The 22,299-nt window shown below is 47.0% G+C and overlaps 1 protein-coding gene across 2 annotated transcripts in view; it reads left to right on the top strand.

Annotated features, from left to right (window-relative positions):
- The first annotated feature begins 708 nt into the window (after window positions 1-708).
- AGO2 (argonaute RISC catalytic component 2) overlaps window positions 709-22,299 on the top strand; it is an 89,307-nt gene continuing 67,716 nt past the window's right edge. For both annotated transcript variants that reach the window (XM_068234973.1, XM_068234974.1), the window contains exon 1: window positions 709-868. In XM_068234973.1, the coding sequence (XP_068091074.1) occupies window positions 847-868 (22 nt within the window). In that variant the 5' untranslated portion in view covers window positions 709-846. The remainder of the gene's footprint in view (window positions 869-22,299) is intronic.

Raw genomic sequence — 22,299 nt, forward strand, 5'->3', positions numbered from 1 at the left:
CCATTGTATACACTTTTTCTGAGCGTGTAAATGCCTGGACGGCAAACTATGTAAGTACCCTGAAACCAATCGCAAAACACAGTGGGCTTGATTCACAAAGCGGTGCTAACTGTTAGCACGCTTGTGAAAAGCCCCTTATCACGCCCAAAGTCAGTTTGGTGGTAATAAGTAGAATCGCGCGCAAAGGGTGCTAACCCAGTTAGCACCCTAGTTATCACGCCCAAAGTCTTTAGCACAACTGGGTTAGCACCACTTTGTGAATCAAGCCCAGTTAGTGGAAGAGTCTGTAGGCAATGTCAATGCAATGCTAACAATGCAAATTCTATGCTAATATATAGCAGATTCCATTTCCAAACTACATAAATTAGCATTAACAACTCCTGGAGCTTTGCCAGAGATGTCTGCCCTCATAAAAAATGGCTGCCGCAGCCGCCAGTCTTTGGTTGCCCACGTTTGCCCTTAACCAACATGGCGGCTTCAGACGGCGGTTTGCTTGTTGCTGTGTTGACCTGAGAACCCTCAATCACTGGGAATAACCGACGCGCTGGCCCCGCCCCTCTGTTTACCCGCCCTTTCTTCCTCACACGGCCTTCTCGACGAGCGTGGCTTCCTCCCCCCGCCCACTCGGAAGCCCACATAGCGAATAGGAAATACCCGTTACCCGCCCCCTTTTGTACGTCACGAGCCCCCGCCCACCGCCTCTGTCCCCCTGAGTTCATGTCGCGCGCAGTCCAGAAAAGACGGCGGCGGCTGAGGAGAGCTGGATGGAGAGCTGAGTGAGGCGCCATTACCGCTCGTGTGTCCCCTTTCCCCCACACACCGCCCGGCTCCGCTGCGACCAGCACCATGTACGCCGGACCCGGCCCGGGTAAGTGTCGCTGCTCTCACCCCGCCGCCTGGAGGCGCCGCTTTCCCGCCGCCGGCTCACCTCCCCCCCCCCCCCTCTCTCTATCCAGCGGCTGGTCACGTGCCGGGGGGGGGGGGCGCGAGGGGCATGCCGGGCGCGCCGGAGCGTTTAAAGGGCCGACGCCGCTGGAGGCCCACAGGGGAAAAGTGTCCGGAGAGCTGGCAGCCCATAGATGGCGTGAATGAGTGTGGAGGGCTGATAGGGGGCATCAGCAGGGAGACTGACGAGCACAGGGGGGCATCAGCAGGGAGACTGACGAGCACAGGGGGGCATCAGCAGGGAGACTGACGAGCACAGGGGGGCATCAGCAGGGAGACTGACGAGCACAGGGGGGCATCAGCAGGGAGACTGACGAGCACAGGGGGGCATCAGCAGGGAGACTGACGAGCACAGGGGGGCATCAGCAGAGAGACTGACGAGCACAGGGGGGCATCAGCAGAGAGACTGACGAGCACAGGGGGGCATCAGCAGAGAGACTGACGAGCACAGGGGGGCATCAGCAGGGAGACTGACGAGCACAGGGGGGCATCAGCAGGGAGACTGACGAGCACAGGGGGGCATCAGCAGGGAGACTGACGAGCACAGGGGGGCATCAGCAGGGAGACTGACGAGCACAGGGGGGCATCAGCAGGGAGACTGACGAGCACAGGGGGGCATCAGCAGGAAGACTGACGAGCACAGGGGGGCATTAGTGAGGAGACTGACCAGCACAGGGGGGTATTAGTGAGGAGACTGGCCAGCACAGGGGGGCATCAGCGAGGAGACTGTCCAGCACAGGGGGGCATCAGCGAGGAGACTGTCCAGCACAGGGGGGCATCAGCGGGAAGACTGTCCAGCACAGGGGGGGGGCATCAGCGGGAAGACTGTCCAGCACAGGGGGGGGGCATCAGCGGGAAGACTGTCCAGCACAGGGGGGCATCAGCGAGGAGACTGTACAGCACAGGGGGGCATCAGCGGGAAGACTGTCCAGCACAGGGGGGGGGGCATCAGCGAGGAGACTGTCCAGCACAGGGGGGCATCAGCGAGGAGACTGTACAGCACAGGGGGGCATCAGCGGGAAGACTGTCCAGCACAGGGGGGGGGGGCATCAGCGGGAAGACTGTCCAGCACAGGGGGGGGGCATCAGCGGGAAGACTGTCCAGCACAGGGGGGGGCATCAGCGGGAAGACTGTCCAGCACAGGGGGGGGGGGCATCAGCGGGAAGACTGTCCAGCACAGGGGGGGCATCAGCGGGAAGACTGTCCAGCACAGGGGGGGCATCAGCGGGAAGACTGTCCAGCACAGGGGGGGGGCATCAGCGGGAAGACTGTCCAGCACAGGGGGGGGGCATCAGCGGGAAGACTGTCCAGCACAGGGGGGGGGCATCAGCGGGAAGACTGTCCAGCACAGGGGGGGCATCAGCGGGAAGACTGTCCAGCACAGGGGGGGCATCAGCGGGAAGACTGTCCAGCACAGGGGGGGCATCAGCGGGAAGACTGTCCAGCACAGGGGGGGCATCAGCGGGAAGACTGTCCAGCACAGGAGGGGCATCAGCGGGAAGACTGTCTAGCACAGGGGGGGGGGGGGCATCAGCGGGAAGACTGTCCAGCACAGGGGGGGGGGCATCAGCGGGAACACTGTCCAACACAGGGGGGGCATCAGCGGGGAGACTGGCCAGCACAGGGGGGGCATCAGCGGGGAGACTGGCCAGCACAGGGGGGGGGGGGCATCAGCGGGAAGACTGGCCAGCACGGGGGGGGGGGGCATCAGCGGGAAGACTGGCCAGCACAGGGGGGCATCAGCGGGAAGACTGTCCAGCACAGGGGGGGCATCAGCGGGAAGACTGTCCAGCACAGGGGGGGCATCAGCGGGAAGACTGTCCAGCACAGGGGGGCATCAGCGGGAAGACTGTCCAGCACAGGGGGGCATCAGCGGGGAGACTGGCCAGCACAGGGGGGCATCAGCGGAGACATCAACATTGGATATCAGCATGCAGAATAACCAGCACAGAGGGGGCATCAGTGGGGAGGCTGACTGCCACAGGAAGCATCAGTGGGGGCACAGTGGGAGACTAACAAGGGGTATCAGTAGGTAGACTGTCCAGCACAGGGGGGCATCAGCATGTAGATTGACCAGCACAGGAGGGCATCAGTGGGGGGCGGTGACTGTCCAACATGTGGGAGACTGATGGCACAGTTGGCGTGGGGTCTATTGTGCACGGGGGTTATTACCAAGGAGACTGGCACAGGGGGTAATATGATGTCTTAAAATTTTCTATATAACAGGCCTGGATCAATAATGCGGTGCTTATTTGCTTTCTAGATAATTTCCACGATGGTTAAGCTTCAGGCATGTCAACCCCAGTATGTACAGTATAGGCTTTTACATTGTTGCTTAGACTGAGAATAAATTGGATATGTTGTCTTACTTATGTGCTTTGGAGTTGTACTTATTTTATGGTGGTGAATTGACTCACTGAAATCTATAAGCCTTATTTTATAGAATTGCTGGTGGCATCTGGGGTTTTCTTAGGGACAGTGGTACTGAAATCTAGGTTGTCCCTTGCAATCAGTCAAGTATTTGCTGCAAAACAATATCAGGTTGTAAAGTAGTCTACAAGCTCACTGAGGCAGGGTTCACTGGGGCCCAAGATACCTTGAGGGGCACCCTTTCTAGCATATCTTATGGTAAAGGTCATGCTGGGTACACACTGAGGTTTTATGGTCGATTTACTGTCAGATTTCCAACATGTCCGATTTGATTTCTGATCCATTTCCTATTAAAGTTAACGGAAATCGATCGGAAAATGCTTGGAGATCGGAAAGCAAATCGGACATGATGGAAATCGATCTGACAGTGAATCGACCATAAAATATCAGTGTGTACCTAGCATGACAGTTGGGTCAGAGCAATGGGAAGCTGGGCCCCTTGACACCTGCTAGGCTCCAGGCACCTGCCTTGGTTGCCTTGCAGATAATCCTGCTCTAGGTCACATTTGTTTGAATTGCAGGTGTTGATGTTATGCAGCATAGCACAGGAGAGTGCAAGTAATGCTTTTCGGTGGTGCTGCAGTGTTTTTAGGAGCTATCTGAAATTCTGTATACAGTACTGTTTAAATAAAAAAAACACCCTGCACAACTTTTCTGCACAATGGCATCAATTCACTAAGATCATGCTGGAGATAATAATGGCAAGAGAAAACTTACCTCCACACAGTGAGTTATCTTATCTCTTCATTCCCTACGTTACCTCCTCTGTAGTCAAGTTACCTCCTCTGTGGTTATTTTCACACGCAGTTAATGAACAGCCTGTCTTTAACTCTGGAGTTATTTTAAGGATTGAAGAGCTAACTTAAAGACAGAAGAGTTAACTTTAGGTTTGCCTGAATGTTTCCTGAATACTACATGCCTTATCACCATGGTAACAACTCTAGAAGAGTTATTAAAGACAGGAGATAAGCTTAGTGAATTGAGGCCAATGCTTTCACTGGCTACTGTAAACAAAAGCCTTCGTTTAACCATGAACACACACACAGTCTAAGTTTTTAATCACAAACTTGCAATTTTTCCTCCTGCTACAAGTGTGTGATTCTTTTTCGCAATGTTACAAAGGATAACATAAGGAGTCTGGTTGCTTTGGGCAACTGCTGTAGTTTTGGTTAAAGAGACACTAACATCAAAAAGTTCCCCCGGGGAGTACTTACTTCGGGAGGGGGAAGCCTAAGGGTCCCAACGAGGCTTCTCACGCCGTCCTCTGTCCAACGGGGGTCTTGCTGCAGCCCTCGGAACAGCGGCCTGACAAATCCGTCAGCTTGTTCAATATTTACCTTTCCAGGCTTTAGCGGGGGCGCTGTTGCGGCTTTCGGCTCTGAAGTAGACGGAAATACCCAATCTCAGTCGGGTCCGCTCTACTGCGCAGGCGCCGGAGACTCTGGTATTTCTGCCTATTTCAGAGCCGCCACAGTGCCTGCGCAGAAGCCGGGAAGGTAAATATTTACTTCGCTATCACATAGGTAAAATTTGAATATCCTACAAAAGTCAATTTCAGTAATTCAACCTAAACGGTGAAACAAATGTCAGTCATTATATGCAAAGGGATATTTCAAGCCTGTTTGTAAACCATGATCATCAAAACCATAACTGATTATTAGAACATCAAAATCTCAGACTATTAGAATATTGTGACAAATGTTCAAGATTCACCTACAGTATAGGTACAGCTGTCCCCAGCAGAGTTGATTTTAGTGGTCTGTTGTGATGGACTGCCACTATTCCGTTTTGATCCTCCTTTCATCTTTCGATGTTATTGCCATAGAACTGGCTGCTTGCTTACATAGACAGTCCCCTTCTTGCCAACAACTCGCGTTAGTTTTTCATGCATACAAATTTGTCCCCATGTTCAAAATAATTACTGTATATACTCGCATATAAGCTGACCCGTGTATAAGCCGAGGTACCCACTTTTCCCTCAGAAACCAGGGAAAAGTGATTGACTCACATATAAGCCCCCTCCCCAGTATAGCCCCCTCTACAGTAGCCAGATGTGCCTCCAGTACAAGTCAGCCCCCCTTTCTATAGCCAGATGTGCCCTAAGGATGATACAGCTGTGTCTCAAGACACCACTAGATGGGCTCATACATATGATACAGTGATTGACACACAGGAAGAGTCCCCGATCATTGGACCACTGACACGTTCCTTGCACGCTCCGCTCCACAAGCCAGGGGACACAGGTAGTCTTGAGCAGCACACTCTGCACACCATGTTGCAGGGGATGGGGGGCACGGACACAGCAGGGAGCCAGCTGGCAAAAGCAGGACCACTAGTGCATGATCCTTACACTCCTCTGCCAGTAACAAAACCTGCTCCACCATCCATTCTGCTCATGTGACTTGCATATAAGCAGGGCTGTGGAGTCGGTCCAAAAATCCTCCGACTCCTCAGTTTAGGATTCCACCAACTCCACGACTCCGACTCCTCTAATTTGCATATTACAATTTTGTTGATTAAAAGTATGTAACATGAAATTCGTCTCAACTGCCAACGCTTAGGAATTTTACAAGACAACTGAAGTGAGAAGGATATGTAGACTACTATATTTATTCCCTTTAGACTAAAACTAGTCCTTGGTAAGAGTACTTGTAAAAGGTACAAACCGGAACAAAGAACATCTATCAGGCCCTAGGCAATGTAAGTGTGGGTACATGTAAGAGTGATGTGCAGGTACTCTGCAGGGGAATGAGGAGATTGTAAACAGACAACACCTCTGTGTTCAATGTGGACAGCATTCTCAGTGGATTCCCTGCAGCTCTGTGGGGAGTGCATATGTAGATTATAGTACTACTGTGTATTAAGTAAACCTGAGACAGATGAAATTATAAGTTTTATACATACCTGGGGCTTCCTCCAGCCGCCTTCAGGATAATCAGTCCCTCTATGTCCTCCTCCACCACCTGGATCTTCTGCTATGAGTCCAGGTACTTGAGCCAGTCGGGCGTAGTGCGCATGCACACACTCCGCCGCCAGGAGCATACTACACCTGTGCAGCACTATTGCGCAGGTGCAGAATCTTCCTGGCTGTGGGGGCGGCATGCGGCCGGACAGCTCTGACTGGCTGAATTACCAGGACTCATAGAAGATCCGGGTGGTGGTGGACAGCGAGGGACTGATTAGCCTGAAGGGGGCTAGAGGAAGCCCCAGGTATGTATAAAACTTTACTTTTCATCCGTTTCAGTTACCCTTTAATTTGTAGTCACCAAACCAAATTTTAATAACATATCACATTATTTGATTTCATCAGCAAAGGGAGTGCATACATTTGCATAAATCAGCATCAATGCAGAATTATTTCCATCTCGTTGACCATCTCTATTAGTGACACAGCTACACATCAGGCTTTATTCTTACAGCATAGATGTTATTTAGTGTATATATGAGATTCCTGTGTATACATCATATATACAGTCACAATCAGATATGTATATCTGACCTTAAAAATACGGGGACTGCTTTATTGTAGCAGCACAAGTAACTAATTTTGACTGGTTTATTTCGTTTTTGTGGACTAAGCACAGATATTACTGTGTATATATACTGTATATATACATTTTTAATGACTATTATCTGAGAAATAGAACATTTTATCATATTTTCTATTATAATTACAGTTACAAATTCATTAGGAGTCGGTGAATTTTTTTCCCGACTCCAGGCACCCAAAATTGCACGACTCCGACTCCACAGCCCTGCATATAAGCCGAGGGGGTAACTTTTCAGAACATTTTTTGTGCTGAAAAATTAGGCTTATATGCGAGTATGTACAGTACTGATTTTATTACTTTATTTTTGTTATATAGTAGTGTATATGTTGCACGTAATTCAAAACAAAAGCCTGTTGAAAACAACCTAAAAAACTTGTTTATGCTATATGTCCAAATCCAGAGTTGTCCAAAAGTTAATAGTTTACCCACTTTTTTTTATTTATATATTTTTTTTATTTCCCATGTGTAATACGGGACTCAAAAATCCCAGGACTTAGGCCTCTTTCACTTTATGCTAGGCATACGCGAGCAGTTTCTTCCTTATCAATCGAGCCACTGATGCCTCAATTGATAATATCCGACAGGTCCGTTTACCTGCCGGATAGATTACCCACAGGCGTAGAATCGAGCGGCTAATAAGGCATGCCCGTGGGGACGAGGGGGGATTGATCCGTGCGGACGAGCGGTGACGCACCGGCTCTATGCAGAGCATAAAACGCTCCGTGTATGCTCAGCATTAGAAAATGTTTTAACGCAGACTAACGCACAGAAATACCAAGTCTGTACGACATTCACAGTGCACAAGTTGCGTTTTGTGTAGCGTTATTAGAAAGTGCTGCATGCTGTGCGTTATACACGTTATTAGCTGTGGTGAACTGTCGGCACATGCTCAGTAATGACTTGGAAGCATACTTTTCATTGCCTGTATGCTACACTGTATGCGACAACGGGGCATTGCGTTGCAACTTTTTTGGGGCATTGCAATTTAGCGTTGCGACTTTAATGTCGCATCAAAACGCAACGTCCTACTGTGAAAGAGGCCTTAAAGCAGATCCGAGATGAAAAACTAACAAGTAACTTGTCTATATATCTTATCTAAAGTTTAGATAGTTTACACAGCAAATCTAGCTGCCAATAGCTTTAATAGAATTTGATTACTTCTTCCTGTGATACAACAGCAGCCATGTTGTTTGTAAACATTACACAGAGGCAGGCGTATCTGCATCTTGAGCAAAAAACCTAATCCCCCTCCTCCCCTCTGCCTCTGAAATATCTGGCTAGTAATACCTCCCCCTCCTCCTGCCCAGACTGAGCTCCCATGAGCCCTTGCTACTGTCTGAAAGTGCCTTGGATCTCTGAAAACCTGTGGGCGTGGCTTTAGTTTATAGGGGATTAGAGTATTAAAACAAAAACAAAGTATGGCTTGAGGAATGCCCTATAAACAATTATTTATTATTATTATTTATTGTATTTATATAGCGCCAACATATTATGCAGCGCTGCACAATAGATAAAAGGGTTAACATACAAGGTAGGACATACAGGAAACTCACAACAAAACAAGATCATGCAAATGATTTGATAATACAGTGTCATAGGTCAAAATAGAGGAAAGGAACAACAATTATGCAATGAGTAAAAGTTCATCTCTGATCCACTTTAACCTGTTTGTAAGTAGGGGAACCTATGTAGTTGACCAGTCTTAAAGAGAATCCTGTAAGAAAAAAATTGCTCCGTGGGGTACTTACCTCGAGAGGAGGAAGCCTTTGAATCCTAATGAAGCTTCCACCTTTTCTCCGTTCCAGCGCTGTCAGCCATCGGAAATCCTCTGACAAAGCTGTCAGCGGTGCTGGTCTCCAGGATCATAACAATCCCGTGTGAGCCTTGCGCATCTGTGCAGTAGCAGTTTTCTTTCAGGCAGAAATGTCCGAGCCTGATTGGATCCCATTTACTGCACAGGCGTATGGTGTCCGGGCTGGGTTATTTCCACCCGAGCCCAAAGGGAAGCAGTTATTGTGCCTGTGTGGTCCCGACGCCCCTGCGGATCTTCCGCGGCTTACATAGCTGGGAGGGAGGAGGATGCCTCATTTAGATCCAGAGTGGGATGGCTCCTATATATTCTATAAGACTCAGAGCCAACCCTGTCCTCAAGGCCCACCAACAGTGCATGTTTTGTGGAAATCCACAGAGTTAATCAGCTGTGCTGAGACTAATTACCCCACCTGTGTAGGTTTGTGGTTTCCTGCAAAACATGTACTGTTGGTGGGCCTTGATAATAGGGTTGGGGAACTCTGCTAGAGCCTTTCTTTTCTTCCCGCTCCTCTCAACTTTGGTCGTTCTTGCGCTGGCTCCCTCGTTGGCAGTCTCCGACTGATGTGTTGGAGACTGCACTCTTCCGCTTTGGGTGGGCTTTGGAAGTCTTTGAGAGCACTCGGAATGCCGAAGACTTTGAAGCTTGCTGCAATGGGAAATTTAAACCAGGGCCGTGGAGTCTGAGTTGAGTCGATTGTTTCATAAACTGAGGAGTCTGATTTGGATGATTTTTGGACAGACTTCATAGCCCTGATTTAAAACAGAGGCGCCTGTGGAGATCGTACTCTATATATAATTTTCATAAGGCTTCAAGTTCACTTTAAGTGTATAACATTAAAGCATACCTGAAGGAACATGAGCTAAACATAGGTAAATATAATACTAGCCCTAGGAAGAACTGGCTTAAAGAGAATCTCCGACCAAGAATTGAGCTTTATCCCAATCAGTAGCGGATACCCCCTTTTACATGAGAAATCTATTCCTTTTCACAAACAGACCATCAGGGGGCGCTGTATGACTGATATTGTGGTGAAACCCCTCCCACAAGAAGCTCTGAGAACCAAGGTACTTCTGGCAGTTTCCTGTCTGTGAACCTTGGTGCATTGTGGGAAATGGCTGTTTACAGCTGTTTCCAACTGCCAAAAACCATGCAGCAGCTACATCACCTGCCAACAGTAAAATGTTCACTGGAGTTCTTCTTTAAAAGATTTTACAATGGGCAAACACTGACTACGTCTTTTATACAAAATTATTGTAAAAATGAAGCACTTTTTTTTTACTTTCACTGGAGTTCCTCTTTAAGTAACTTTGTTTTCCAGTACAGCTGAGTTGGCTATGCAAAAGTTTGTCCAACAGCTCTTATAAATTCATTCAGGTTTCCTGAAAAGTAAATAGCTTTAAATAGCTCGTTATAACGCAATGTGGGCACTGTGAACAGCCCATTGATTTATCATTGCTGTCAGTTGGGCTGCATTACATGCTGCTGTAACGTGGGACTTTACTGTGAAAGCAGCCTTAAAGGACTTGCGAGGTCAAAATACGAAATTTTGATGATTACCTGTTTCATGTTTGATTCCACGGGCGAGTTCCTCAGTGCCCTCTGTTCAAATGCGCCGCAAAAGTATCCTTTTTATATCCCCCATGCTACGACCCGACCCCACTGTACGGGTCGTCTCCTATTCCCCACGCAAGATGGCCGCTGCTAAGACCCGCGGCTGCGCAGTACGCATGGCGGAGAGTGCGGCTGCGCAACTCTCCGCCCTCGCCCAGCCGCGTACTCGCTGACAGCGTTCTCCAAGTTGTGTCAACGTCTGTGCGGGGGGGGCGCGGCCTCACATGCACTACTAGCAGAGATGTGAGCGCGCCCGCTGACACACTAGGCCGCTGTCAGCGAGTACGCGGCTGGGTGAGGGCGGAGAGTTGCGCAGCCGCACTCTCCGCCATGCGTACTGCGCAGCCGCGGGTCTTAGCAGCGGCCATCTTGCGTGGGGAATAGGAGACTACCCGTACAGTGGGGTCGGGTCATAGCATGGGGGAAATAGGATACTTTTGCGGCGCATTTGAACGGAGGGCACTGAGGAACTCGTCCGTGGAATCAAACATGAAACGGGTAATCATCAAAATTTCGTATTTTGACCTCGTAAGTACTTTAACCACTTTGTCCTCCTTGACGTATAAAAACGTCGACAGGCGCGCTCCCGCGGCCGATCGCGCACTCCCGGCCGCGGAGTCGGTAGCCACGGAATCAATGTATCGGGCTAGGGAGCCCGATCATTGATTCCTCTCCCCCGCTGAAAAAGCGACAGCTTCTCTCGGAAGCTTCGCTCTTTCTGAAGCTGTGTCCCTCTAAGCGTACATTGTACGCTTAGAGTGACGTCATGTAAAAAAAATCGAGATTGCCATCTTGTGGCCAAAAAGTAAAACTACAAGTAAATACCCCAAAACATTACACTACACCAATATTTGCCCAAATAAAACACTTTTATATCCCACCCTCCCAAAAATGCCCACATAAAATGTTTCATAAAAAAAAAAACAAAAAAAACATTACTATAAAAAAAAAACACATAAATATTTACCTAAGAGTCTAAACTTTTTAAAGGATACCACAGCCCAAAGGCTGTGGTAAAATCAAAGTTGCAATGTGGAGGGAAAGAAAGATACATACTTACCGCTTCCCTCGTTCCCTGCCGACGGGTCCCGCTCATCTGTTACAGCTCCCGGTACCGACCCGACTCTCCTGACCCTTCACCCGGACATACTGTGCTGCGCATGCGCAGTATGTCACTATACTCTTCGCTTCTGCCGTCGCATCGTGACGGCAGAAGTACGGACACTCCCCCGCCTCCTCCTCTCCCAGCGTGTGCGCTCCAATCTAAAGCTAGCGTGACATGCTGGCTGGAGTTCGCACTGGGATAATCGATGTGGAGAGAGCGGAGGGGGAGTAAGTTAAAAAAAAGACACTGCCGGCTGGAGGGAGGGAGCGAGTGAGTGGGCGGGCGAGTGGGCGGGCAGGCAGCGAGTGGGCGGCGAGCAGGCAGCGGCAGTACAGCCCAACCATTCTGTACATAGATGCAATGACATCTATGGTACAGCGAGAAAATTATCCCCACATTTATCTCTGCATATGTGCATGTATATACATGTGTGTATATACATGTGTATATATACACATGTATATACATGCACATATGCAGAGATAAATGTGCGGATAATTTTCTCGCTGTACCATAGATGTCATTGCATCTATGTACAGAATGGTTGGGCTGTACTGCCGCTGCCTGCTCGCCGCCCACTTGCTGCCTGCCCGCCCACTCGCCCGCCCACTCACTCGCTCCCTCCCTCCAGCCGGCAGTGTCTTTTTTTTTAACTTACTCCCCCTCCGCTCTCTCCACATCGATTATCCCAGTGCGAACTCCAGCCAGCATGTCACGCTAGCTTTAGATTGGAGCGCACACGCTGGGAGAGGAGGAGGCGGGGGAGTGTCCGTACTTCTGCCGTCACGATGCGACGGCAGAAGCGAAGAGTATAGTGACATACTGCGCATGCGCAGCACAGTATGTCCGGGTGAAGGGTCAGGAGAGTCGGGTCGGTACCGGGAGCTGTAACAGATGAGCGGGACTCGTCGGCAGGGAACGAGGGAAGCGGTAAGTATGTATCTTTCTTTCCCTCCACATTGCAACTTTGATTTTACCACAGCCTTTGGGCTGTGGTATCCTTTAAATATCTATGTAAAGATGAAATATTTCTCTCTATTTTTTTTTTTTTTATAAGCTTGTAAATAGTGATGTATGCAAAACGGAAAAAATGCTCTTTTATTTCCAAATAAAATATTGTCGCGATACATTGTGATAGGGACATAATTTAAATGGTGAAATAACAGTGACAAATGGGCAATAACAATACGTGTGTTTTAATTATGGAGGCATGTATTATTTTAAAACTATAATGGCCGAAAACTGACAAATGAATTTTTTCATTTTTATTCTTCCTGTTAAAATGCATTTACAGTAAAGTGGCTCTTAGCAAAATGTACCCCCCAAAGAAAGCCGAATTGGTGGCGGAAAAAACAAGATATAGATCAGTTCATTGTGATAAGTAGTGATAAAGTTATAGGCTAATGAATGGGAGGTGAACATTGCTCGGATGCATAAGCTGAAAACGACTGAGATGTTAAGAGGTTAAAGTAAATCCGAGGTGTGTTGTATGGAGGCTGCCATATTATTTCCTTTTAGGCAATACCAGTTGCCTGGTGTTCTGCTGATCCTCTGCCTCTAATGCTGGGTATACACCATGAATTTTTTTGGCAGATATGTGGCTTGATAATTTCCACCCGGTCCGATCTGATTTTGATCATTTTTCTGATTTTCTCATACAAGTGAATGGAAATGTATCAGAAAAACGATTGTAAAAGCAATCAGAAAGCAAGTCTTCCACCCCCAAAAAAACTTGTTGTGTAATACCAGCGTTAAATAGACCCCGAACAATTATATGTAAGTCAGGTGTGTCTGACAATATTGTCAGAACTGATTATGCCCGTTTCTGGTGGTGTTCACCAGGGCTGTGGAGTCGGGCAATTTTGGGTGCCTGGAGTCGGGAAAAAATGCACCGACTCCTAATGAATTTGTAACTGTAATTAAAATAGAAAATATGAAAATGTTATTTCTCAGATAATAGTCATTAAAAATAGTGTATATATACAGTATTTATACAGTAATAGCTGTGCTTAGTCCACAAAAATGAAATAAACCAGTCAAAATTAGTTACTTGTGCTGCTTCAATAAAGCAGTCCCCGTATTTTTAAGGTCAGATATACATATCTGATTGTGACTGTATATATGATGTGTACACAGGAATCTCTTATATATACTAAATAACATCTATGCTGTAAGAATAAAGCCTGATGTGTAGCTGTGTCACTAATAGAGATGGTCAACGAGATGGAAATAATTCTGCATTGATGCTGGTTTATGCAAATGTATGCACTCTCTTTGCTGATGAAATCAAATAATTTGATATGTTGTTAAAATTTGGTTTGGTGACTACAAATTAAAGGGTAACTGAGACAGATGAAAAGTAATTTTTTTTTTTTTTATACATACCTGGGGCTTCCTCCAGCCCTCTTCAGGCTAATCAGTCCCTCGCTGTCCTCCACCACCCGGATCTTCTGCTATGAGTCCTGGTAATTCAGCCAGTCAGCGCTGTCCGGCCGCATGCCGCTCCCACAGCCAGGAACATTCTGCACCTGCACAATAGTGCTGCACAGGTGTAATATGCTCCTGCCGTCGGAGTGTGTGCATGCGCACTACGCCTGACTGGCTCAAGTACCTGGACTCATAGCAGAAGATCCAGGTGGTGGAGGAGGACAACGAGGGACTGATTATCCTGAAGGCGGCTGGAGGAAGCCCCAGGTATGTATAAAACTTTTAATTTCATCTGTCTCAGGTTTACTTTGTTACACAGTAGTACTATACTCTACATATGCACTCCCCACAGAGCTGCAGGGAATCCACTGAGAATGTTGTGCACATTGAACACAGAGGTGTTGTCTGTTTACAATCTCCTCATTCCCCTGCAGAGTACCTGCACATCATTCTTACATGTACCCACACTTACATTGCCTAGGGCCTGATAGATGTTTTGTTCCGGTTTGTACCTTTTACAAGTACTCTTACCAAGGACTAGTTTTAGTCTAAAGGGAATAAATATAGTAGTCTACATATCCTTCTCACTTCAGTTGTCTTGTAAAATTCCTAAGCGTTGGCAGTTAAGAGACGAATTTCATGTTACATACTTTTAATCAACAAAATTGTAATATGCAAATTAGAGGAGTCGGAGTCGGTGGATTTTTGGACCGACTCCACAGCCCTGGTGTTCACACTATAGCAGCTGGGCTGCCAGGCAACTGGCATTGTTTAACAAGAAAACAAGTATGGCATCCTCCATATCACTCTCTCAACTCTGGTTCAATATAACTGCAGGGAAGTTCAAAGGGTCATTACTTCATTTTCAGAAGACAAAGTGCATTGTAAGTAGCAACTGTGACACTGATGCAGTCTAAGCCATTAAACTATAAAAGACTCTCTTCTGTTAATAAATTATTTGCCATTGGTACTACACCTAGAATTATCAAGTTTATTTTCACTTAAGGTTCATTTTAAAGCCCTACTTACTATCCTGTGTTTTCCTGGTATATGCTAATTCCTGATTGCAGGTAGCTTGGGACTGTTTCTTTTTAAATCGTCTGGCAGTATCCAAGCAATGTATGTAATTGGCAATAAATGTGTATGCAGGGTGGAATTTTTAGCATCTCTATACTCCTAATTCCTACTGAAGTTGAATGGGGCACTTTGTAGCTTCAATTATCATAAACCTTGTGCATTAAGCGCATTTAAAAAGCAGTCGAGCAAGTGCATGTGTGTGAAGACTGCTGCTCTGAGGTTTTCTGTCAGGGCTTCTATTCACTTGCATAAAATGACATTCTATTCAAGGCATTTAATTGTTCAGGTAAGACCTGCATAGCTGTTGGGAGAGTTGCCCCTGGCAGTGATCTTGCCTTCTAGAACTGGGCATAGATGCATATGGAGGAGTGGTATTAGGCCAATGGGCACTTGGCTCAGTACAATCCTACCAGTCCCCAAATGGTTAGACATGACAGTGTTCTCCCCAGAAATTTCTTCCAGCCGGGTGGCATGAAATAGTAGCCAGGTGGCATGAAAAATAGCCGGGTGGGGCAAGATGAGGGAATGCAAGGCTGGTGCTTCTGTGAGCAACAGCAGAGGAGGAGCTAAGCCGATGACAGCCGGGTGCTCACCAAAACTAGCCGGGAGCCTGGGGAGAACACTGCATGATCAGATTTCAGCAGATATTTGTCAGAAATCGAATGGTGCAAGGTAAAGTCTATAGCGCCATCCCTGGCATGTTGGTGAGTGATCCATCTGGTGGGTTGATGCTGCCCTGTGACTTAGTTCCTCATTCACCACAAATGAGCGCGTCACTAGCCTATTGGCTATCAATGTGTCTGTACAGCCTTGGCCCGGCTATATCATCAGAGGGATTGAGTCCCGATCCTCACGGGTGTTTCAGCCCTAAAATGCCTTTTCTCAGTCAGATATAAGGGGGTTTTGTTATGTTTACTTTCAGGACTTTAGACTGTTGGACAAGCTCATGTGCTTAGGTCAGGGATGCACTACTCAAGGGCCACATGCATGCCAGTGTTTAGGATGGACTGAGAAGTGGCAAATGTGTTCTACTTGAGGAAGCACATTTTTTTCTGATTCAGTCCCATCAATAAGATTGAGTTGTGCCAAAAATGAGTGAGAATATCGGCCTGTGAAGGCTGGAGTTGGCCTTCCCTGGCATAGGTAACTAGTTTAACTTTTGTTGTGCTTGAACAGGAAGGAACTTTAGACAATTTCTTGTTAGGTCTAGTACTACATGTACCCGTGTTTATCTCACTGTGTTTCAGATATGCTTTTAAAAAAAAAAAATGGGGTGAGGTGTGTATTTGATGGGCTAGCCAGGCGGGGCCAGGTTCTGTTGTACACACACCTGATTATCAGCAGAGGCTTTCTATTGGGCAGTTTAGCTGACTTTTTATTTTTTAGTGTGTATGGGCCTTTAAGCCTGGTACACACACACACACCATACAATTTTCTCTTCAGTTCCTATTTCCAATCAAGAGAATTATAAGATTGGGGAAATATACAGAGCCTATTGATTGCTTGGGAACAATCCCAAGCTCAAAATCTGGCTTTTTCTATCATAAGCAGTAAGCACATCTGACATGCTGGAAAGGATTGATATGAAATAGTAAATTTTTGTTTTGAAATTTCACAGAAATCAGATCGGGCATGTTGAAAATCGATCTGATGGAAAATCTCATTGTGTGTACCACGGGCTTAATACTTTTGGCCAAATTGATCCGTCATGTGGTTTACGCTAGATTGTTAGCAGAGGTGGGAGTTGTTAGTTACCTCTAGTGTGTGCACGAGGCTTTTCAATCAACCTGTGCTTTATCTCGACGCTATCTTCTGGGACACGCAGTATTGAACAAGCATGTAGATCAGCAACTGGTATCGGTTAAAGTGAAGGTCCAAGCAAAATAAAATGAGTTTCACTTACCTGGGGCTTCTACCAGCCCCATGCAGTCATCCTGTGCCCTCGTAGTCACTCACTTCTGCTCCAGTCCCCCGCTGGCAGCTTGCCGACCTCGGAGTTCGGAGGGCCGCATTGCGTACATTTTTACGCATTCCCGCTAGTGCAGGAACATTAACACATACATTTTTACACGTTACTGGTTCAATGTGAAAAAATATACGCATTGAACCAGTAATGCGTAAAAATGTATGTGTTAATGTTCCTGCACTAGCGGGAATGCGTAAAAAATGTACGCAATGCGGCCCGCCGACCTCCGAGGCCGGCAAGCTGCCTGCGGGGGACTGGAGCAGCAGTGAGTGACTACGAGGGCACAGGATGGCTGCATTGGGCTGGTAGAAGCTCCAGGTAAGTGAAACTCATTTTTTTTATTTTGCTTGAACCTTCCCTTTAAAGGCTACCCGAGGTGATATGTGACATGAGATATACATGTGAATGTACAGTACCTAGCACACAAATAACTATGCTGTTCCTTTTTTTTCTTTCTCTGCCTCAGAGTTAAATATCAGGTATGCAAGTGGCTGACTCAGACAGGAAGTGACTTTACCTCTTTCTTGCTCTCAGAAGACATTTTTGCTGCTTGGAAAGGGTTTTATAGTTAGAATTTCTTATCAGTGAGGGTCACACTGTAGTCACTTCCTGTCTGAGTCAGGACTGAGTCAGCCACTTGCATACCGGATATTTAACTCAGGCATAGAAAGAAAAAAGGAACCCAGCATAGTTATTTGTGTGCTAGGCACTGTACCTACACCTGTCTGTCTCATCATGTCACATGTCACTTTGGGTATCCTTTAATTGGGTTCTGTGGATATTTTTAAAAACAAAAACTACACTTACCTGGGGCATTTACCAGCCCCCTGCAGCTTTCCTGTCCCAAGCTGTTCTTTACGATCCTCTGTTCTGCGCTGCCAATTACCATCCAATTATTAGTCTAACTAGACAAATGCAACTGCACGGCCACGTGCGTCCTCGCTTGCTACTCCGGGAGCCTCCTGCGCAGTGCAAAGTTTTCTTGTACAGTGTGTGCGGGAGGCTCCCAGAGACTTGAGCGAGGACATGCATGGGTGGACGGATAATTGGACGGTAACTGGTGGCGGGGGAACGGTGGATCGTAGAGGACAGCACAGGACAGCTGCAGGGGGCCAATAGAAGCCCAAGGTAAGTGTCTGGTTTTTTGTTTTTAAAAAAGAATCCACAGAACCCCTTCAAAGGGAAATATGGCATCCTTTATACACCACTCTCGGTACCAGCAGCCTCTGCCCCCTTAAGGTGTAGAGGCTGCTGGTACAGCAAAATACCGCTTTCCGACAAATCGCTGCAAAATTCCGCCAGTCACGACGTTCTGTCCCCTGCCACAGGCTCTTTATGACGGCAGAGTGCTGTGCGCTGGTCAGGAGCCGCTTTCATTGGCTCCTGACCCTGTCAACCAATGTAAGCCAATGTGATGGGCTTACAGTGATGACAGGGCCAGGAGCCTAGGAAAATGGCTCCTGACCTGCTCACCAGGGCTGTGGAGTCAGTCCAAAAATCCACCGACCCCCGACTCCTCTAATTTGCATATTACAATTTTGTTGATTAAAAGTATGTAACGTGAAATTCGTCTCTTAAAGGGGAACTGAAGTGAGAGGTATATGGAGGCTGCCATGTTTATTTCTTTTTAAGCAATACCAGTTGCCTGGCAGCCCTGCTGATCCTCTGCCTCTAATACTATTAGCCATAGCCCCTGAACAAGCATGCAGCAGATCAGGTTTTTCAGACTTTAACCACTTTACCCCCGCGCGTACGGATTTCTCCGCCCCTTTTTCCATCCTTTCACCCCCAGGGACGGAGAAATCCGTACTCTGCGCACTCCCGCCGCTGTCCGCGCTCCCGCTCGTAAACACGCCGCCCGCCGCTAGTAAACACGCCGCCGCCCGCTCGCCCGGAGATCAATGAACGGGAAAATCCATTCCCGTTCGTTGATCTCAGCCCCGCAATGATCTGCTGCCGCTCGGCTGAGCAGCCCGATCATTGTGAAAAAATAACAAAGTCCCAGCCTCTTTCTACTTCCTGCAAGAGTCCAGAAGGACGCTTGCAGGTCGTATGAAACAAATTGGTAATGTTGCCATCTTGTGGCCAAATAGTAAACTACACCCTAACCATTTTTTACACACAAATAAACTTGTTTTACACAAAAAATTAACTCCTTACCTCCCACACTCCCCAATTTTTTTTTTTTGTAATTAAAAAAAAAATAAAAAATTTACAATTTAAAAAAAATACATAAATAGTTACCTTAGGGACTGAACTTTTTAAATATTTATGTCAAGAGAGTATAACACTGTTACTTTATAAACAATGGGCTTGTAATTAGGGATGGACGCAAAACTGAAAAAAATGCACCTTTATTTCCAACTAAAATATTGGCGGTAAACATTGTGATAGGGACATAATTTAAACGGTTTTATAACCGGGATAAATAGGCATATACATTTAATGGGTTTTAATTACAGTAGCATGCATTATTTAAAAACTATAAAGGCCGAAAACGGAAAAATAATAATTTTTTTCCCACATTTTTTCCTATTTTCCCATTAAAACACATTTAGAATAAAATTATTCTTGGCATAATGTCCCACCTAAAGAAAGCCTAATTGGTGGCGAAAAAAACAAGATATAGTTCATTTCATTGCGATAAGTAATGATAAAATTATAGACGAATGAATGGAAGGAGCGCTGAAAGGTGAAAATTGCTCTGGTGGTCAGGGGGTAAAACCCCTCAGTTGGGAAGTGGTTAAAGTCAGATCTGACAAGACTAGCTGCATGCTTGTTTCTGGTGTTATTCAGATACTACTGCAGAGAAATAGACCAGCAGGGCTGCCAGGCAACTGGTATTGAATAAAAGGAAATAAATATGGCAGCCTCCGTATACCTCTTACTTCAGCTCCCCTTTAACTGCCAACGCTTAGGAATTTTACAAGACAACTGAAGTGAGAAGGATATGTAGACTACTATATTTATTCCCTTTAGGCTACTTGCACACTAAGATGTTGCGTTAGGTGCCACGTTAAGGTCGCATAACGTGCACCTAACGCGACGCCTGGTGCTCCCTGCTGTGGACGTCAGAGTGAGCCGCGTTGTGCAGCTCACTCTGGCGTCCGTGATGCGTACTCTTGTGCGCATGCGGCATCATGTGGTCCCGCCGGCCAATCACCGCACAGAGCGGCCGCTCCATGAAGTAAACCCTGCACGTCACAACGTGCAGTGAATATTAGCCATGTGCCTGGCCGCTCTCCGCTCCTCCCCAACATGACTGCGCATGTGCAGACAGTCTAACGCGGCTTAAGCCGCTCTAACGCCGTAGCATGCTGCACTTTCTTAAGAACGTGCAGCGTTACATGTAACGCAACGTGGACTGTGTGAACAGCCCACTTGTGTTACATTGCTGTGCGTTGGGGAGCGTTACAGGCTGCACTAACGTGCGCCTGCAACGTCTTAGTGTGTAAGCAGCCTTAGACTAAAACTAGTCCTTGTTAAGAGTACTTGTAAAAGGTATAAACCAGAACAAAGAACATCTATCAGGCCCTGGGCAATGTAACTGTGGGTACATGTAAGAGTGATGTGCAGGTACGCTGCAGGTGAATGAGGAGATTCTTCCTCAATTACACATTTTTCATGCACAATCTGAACCAGGTTTATGGGTGACAGACAACACCTCTCTGTTCAATGTGCACAGCATTCTCAGTGTATTCCCTGCAGCTCTGTGGGGAGTGCATTTGTAGAGTATAGTACTACTGTGTGAGGCCTGGTGCACACCAGAGGAGTTTTTCTGAGCGTTTTGAGTTTTTAAATCTGCTGCTAATGTTCTCCTATGTATCTGTGCACACTGGAGCAATGAGGTTTTGTAAAAAACCCCATAGCATTACATTGGGAAGTGCTTTTGGAGGTTTCAAAAGCTCTTCCCAATGTAATGCTATGGGTTTTTTTTTACAAAACCTCATTGCTCCAGTGTGCACAGACACATAGGATAACATTAGCAGCAGATTTAAAAACTTCAAACGCTCAGAAAAACTCCTCTGGTGTGCACCAGGCCTAACAAAGTAAACCTGAGACAGATGAAATTAAAGTTTTATACATACCGTATATACTCGCATATAAGCCGACCCGCATATAAGCCGACCCCCCAACTTTTCCCTGAAAAACCAGGGGAAAATGATTGACCCCCATATAAGCCGGGGGTAGGAAATGCTGGCCGCCTTATTCCCCGAGTGTGTCTTAGTATAGCTAGTAAAGTGTCCAGTATGGGTAGGTAGTGCCCCAGTATAGCTAGTATAGTGCCCAGTATAGCTAGTATAGTGCTCAGTATAGCTAGTATAGTGCTCAGTATAGCTAGTATAGTGCTCAGTATAGCTAGTAAAGTGCCCCAGTTTAGCTAGTATAGTGCTCAGTATAGCTAGTATAGTGCTCAGTATAGCTAGTATAGTGCTCAGTATAGCTAGTAAAGTGCCCCAGTTTAGCTAGTATAGTGCTCAGTATAGTGCTCAGTATAGCTAGTATAGTGCTCAGTATAGCTAGTATAGTGCTCAGTTTAGCTAGTATAGTGCCCCAGTTTAGCTAGTATAGTGCCCCAGTTTAGCTAGTATAGTGCTCAGTATAGCTAGTATAGTGCTCAGTATAGCTAGTATAGTGCTCAGTATAGCTAGTATAGTGCTCCGTATAGCTAGTATAGTGCTCCGTATAGCTAGTATAGTGCTCAGTATAGCTAGTATAGTGCTCAGTATAGCTAGTATAGTGCCCCAGTATAGCTAGTATAGTGCCCCAGTTTAGCTAGTATAGTGCCCCAGTTTAGCTAGTATAGTGCCCCAGTTTAGCTAGTATAGTGCCCCAGTTTAGCTAGTATAGTGCCCCAGTTTAGCGCTCAGTATAGCTAGTATAGCGCCCCAGTTTAGCTAGTATAGTGCCCCAGTTTAGCGCTCAGTATAGCTAGTATAGCGCCCCAGTTTAGCTAGTATAGCGCTCAGTAAAGCTAGTTACGTGCCCCAGTTTAGCCAGTACAGTCCCCGCTCCCCATGGCCGCCGCCGCTATTACCTGGCTGCATCTTCTATTTCAATCTCCGTTCTTGTAAACATTCAGAGCAGCGCGCCCGGCGCTGCTACTGTGACGAGCGGCGAGCCAGGAAAGAGCGGTTCCCATAGTAACAGGACGCTCTTTCCTGCCTCGTCACAGTAGCAGCGCTGGGCGCGCTGCTCTGAATGTTTACAAGAACGGAGATTGAAATAGAAGATGCAGCCAGGTAATAGCGGCGGCGGCCATGGGGGGAGCGGGGGACCCGCGGACAAGCGGAGGGGGGGACCCGCGGACCACCATGACTCGCATACAAGCCGAACCCCCAACTTTTGGCCCCCTTTTTGGGGGTCAAAAATT

Source organism: Hyperolius riggenbachi, chromosome 5 (assembly GCF_040937935.1).
Source record: "Hyperolius riggenbachi isolate aHypRig1 chromosome 5, aHypRig1.pri, whole genome shotgun sequence".
Taxonomy (NCBI): domain Eukaryota; kingdom Metazoa; phylum Chordata; class Amphibia; order Anura; family Hyperoliidae; genus Hyperolius; species Hyperolius riggenbachi.